The following is a 3,654-nucleotide window of genomic DNA, read 5'->3' on the forward strand; positions in this document are numbered from 1 at the left end:
CCAAACACTGATTGGTTTGGACCTCTCCGCCTCGTACTACACCCCAATAGGTCTCATTACTGGGTGGCCGGCGACTCTTGATGTTGAAAACAATAAAATTTCATTCGTTCCTAATGGTGGGGTGGCTTCAGGGCGTTGGGATTTGGTCATTACTGGGCGTCCTGAAATTTCAAGCACTGCCACACCTCGGACGAGCAATAAGAGCATGGACTTCATGATAATTGATGATACCGAAGTAAATTTCAATGCACTCCTTCCGTATTACGGTATGGGTGTATTATTTGCACCCAATCTTCCGAGTGGCATCGCAGCTTCCGACTACATGATGGTGCGCTCTTTCAATGACTGCCAGTACACCACAACAACCTGCACTGACACTGTTGGGTGCCACAGAATGACGCGACCCGCGCATCTTCCCCCTCCTGGCAAATACTGGCTTTGTCTGACCTCAAATGGCTGGAACTCCCAATACCTTCTGTGGGGTGTGGAATCTCTTGAGGTGAAGGTGCTGTTGGCCACGCCGCTGTACTTGACAGCTGGTACAGACAGAAAAGTCGTGCTGCAGGATGCGGAGTCTGTGGTCAGTGTGCCGGGGCGTGTTTTCCTGGCGCCATGCCCTGGCAACAACTGCCCCCTTGTGACTACTGGCAGTGGGGAAGAGGTGGTGCACCGTGATGCGTGTGTGAACACCTCCGTCTCGTCGCGGGTGTACCTGTCCGACCTCCGTGTGCTCTCTGCAGAAGCAGGCGTGTACGCTGTGTGTGTCGATGATGGTGGTGATGGAGAGTACACTGCTCCCGCTGCGCTGCCGGTGACGGTGCTGGAGAAACCGTTTGCCTTCAAGATAGCTTCTGACACGGACAAGAACACTGTTAATATTGGTGTTGGGGGCGGTGACCTCAAGTGGCGCAGAGAGCCGTACACTGTGTGCGCTGTGCCGCAGAGTGACACTTGTGATTCCGTGTCTGCTGGGCCTCGTATGTGCGTGAATAGTGAGTTGCCGTGGTCATCATCTGTGTTTATGAATCTCACCGGCAGGGGTATGTTTGTTAAGGATATGAGGTTCTGCTTCATTGCAGCCAACGTGACGATCGGAGGACGCACCTACACACAGATGCAGAATATGTTAGAGGATGACTGTGAGCCGACCACAAGATTGTCCGCTGGAGCCATTGCCGGGGTTGTTATTGCCGGCATCGTTTTATTAATTGTTCTGGTTGCCGCTGTGGTGTATGTGTTGCATCAGCAACGAAAGAACCGAAGAGTGTCGCTGGACTCTGGCACACGACCCTCGCCGGCGGTGCCACACTCTGTGCAGAAGAAATCAAATCCCCTGACAACTGTTTCTGTTGGTACTTCCCCGCACACACACCCACCCACGCCTGTTCCTCCCCAAGGCGATGGTGCTGCCCAGGTGCCTGTTGCTGAGCAGCCCAGCAACACAGCGGAGCGGCACATGGACCCCACAAATATACCAGAGGTGATGGACGGGAATTCAGTTCCTTTGGTAGATACACAAGAGGGCGATGCGACAAATACAACAGGAATTATTGCAGCTGCCAATAATAGCAGGCGTGACAACAATGCGGAGAAGGTGCCGATGGCTGATATTATTTGTGAGGGTCCCTCTAATGAAAATGTGCTGGGGAGGACAACAGAGAATGCTGAGGTTTTTCACACCATTCTACCGAATAGTGGGGACGGTGGCGTTCTTCAAACAGCTGCTACTTTTCCTGAACGCAAAGCGACCGAAGAAATACCTAATGAATTGTCTGTCGAAAGACCACGCGTGGAGCGCCAATCAGTAAGTGTGTCGCAGGCTCCCTCTCCTCCCAGTGCGAAATGTGGGGCGCCAGAAGGCGCATCCTACCTCCCACTGACGGAAGAAAACTTGTCTTTCTTTCGTCCGGAGAAGATGGTAATCACCCACCCTTTTGAATTGCTTAGGGGACTGGAGGAGTGTGGGGAGAACTACCCCGAGTGGGCCGATGTTTTTTACCAGAAGTGCTTGGATGAGGAGAGGAGGAATCATCAGCGTATACAAGATTGGCTGAAAACGCAGGTAAAGAAGGCATGAAGCTTTACGATCCAAAGGGAAAAGATTACAAATGGTTCAATGGACCACCCTCTATGAATTCACCGGATAATCATGACCCATCAAGCGACAAGGATAATTGAGATGCGTAGTGCATTATGAGTGTGATTCCCAATGGGTCAATGCTTTGCCCAAAGAAACAACAACACAAGAGGAAAAAGGAAATTTCTAAATCGTGAGCCCCATGCTGTCCGCTCTCATTGTTCCTGTTACCACTCTGAAGAATACTCCTTCCTTCTCCCCTTTCCCCAGTAATCCCTCCATCGCAATAATACCTGGACTAGGAACTGTTTCATCTGGTGTTGCGTTGGGCGGTGCGAGTTATCGGAGTAGATGTGCATGAATAAGGGAGTGCCGAAGAGGTAGCCAGCTCAGATGAGGTGAACTTATCGAAGGATTATCTGATAGTTTTGCAGGAGGAGGAGATATGAGATAAAATGTCTCTCTTTCTGTGTGTGTCTTTTTATGCATGTGTGTATGTCTCTCCTTGTTGGGCTGTGACCCGTGTGGTGCCGCGCGACAATGGCAACTGTGACGATAAGGCATTTGTATTCAAAGCCTGACACAACGATTGCAGGTGCAGGAATAAAGAAGGCGGAGCTGTGTGGCATCGACGCCCTGTGCACCGCGTTTCTCTCATTTCTCACCCCCTGGTGCGATTGCTGTCAGCCATTGAAAGCAAAACGAAAAAAAGTATCGTGATCCCCATAGAGCAGATGATGCATGTGCTGTGTCGTACTTGTTGCGGCGTGCAGGACATCGAGAAAGTGAATGCGATGAGAGAGATATCAACACAACAAACAAAGAAGATGATAGGGGCTTGCCTGTGCAATCGACGAAAATAGTATTCAGGTCGACACAAGGAGTAGTCGTTGAGTGTGACAGAGCTGACTTTGTACTGAGCGATGCTTTTGTTTTACTATGTTTTTGGGTTGTTTGGTTTCACAGTGCTCACTAAGAGGAGAGTCATGGGACTATGCGTGTGGTGCCGTGACAATTCCCCCGTATCGAAGAAACAAAACAAACACAACGCCAAACGAAAACTGAATTGAGTGAAGTATATGATTTCTACTGTATGAGTGGCTGCTGTAAGGTAATCAAAAAAGAATGAAAAATAAAAGAAGGAAATATGAATAAAGAAGTGCATGATACAGGGCCGGCAGCCCGTTGTTTCGTTGTTTTTGTTTTGTTATCGTTATTGTCTCTGTGGGTTGTCAAGGTAGAGCCATATTGAGCTTCCAGGAGGAAGACTAGCAATGCCGGCCGCACAACACTGACCACCGTGTGCGTAATGGCTAATAGCATGCCTACCTCTCTTTTTATTTGTTTTCCTTTCTGCCTTTGAGTGAATCACTGCGTTTATTTAAAAAGAAAAAGACTCTTAGATGACGTTGTGTGAGTCTCTGAGAGTGAGTGTGTCTGCCATTCTCTCTCTCTCTCTCTCTCTCTCTCTTTGCGCTGTTCATTTTCTTCTCCCCTTGCTTGCACTCTGATCCATAGGGGGATACCATGCGGTGTGGTGCTGCCGAGCTTCCCCACGAGCCACGTGAGCAGGCTGC

The 3,654-nt window shown here is 49.6% G+C and overlaps 1 protein-coding gene across 1 annotated transcript; it reads left to right on the forward strand.

The window, feature by feature from the left end:
- Window positions 1-205: 205 nt before the first annotated feature.
- DQ04_11251000 (hypothetical protein) lies at window positions 206-2,077 on the forward strand (the record flags this gene model as incomplete). Its single annotated transcript, XM_009316481.1, has 1 exon — window positions 206-2,077. One exon carries the CDS (start codon window positions 206-208, stop codon window positions 2,075-2,077), a length of 1,872 nt encoding a protein of 623 aa, XP_009314756.1.
- Between the last annotated feature and the right edge of the window lie 1,577 nt (window positions 2,078-3,654).

Source organism: Trypanosoma grayi (genome assembly GCF_000691245.1).
Source record: "Trypanosoma grayi strain ANR4 Tgr_1125_V1, whole genome shotgun sequence".
Classification (NCBI taxonomy): Eukaryota; Euglenozoa; class Kinetoplastea; order Trypanosomatida; family Trypanosomatidae; genus Trypanosoma; species Trypanosoma grayi.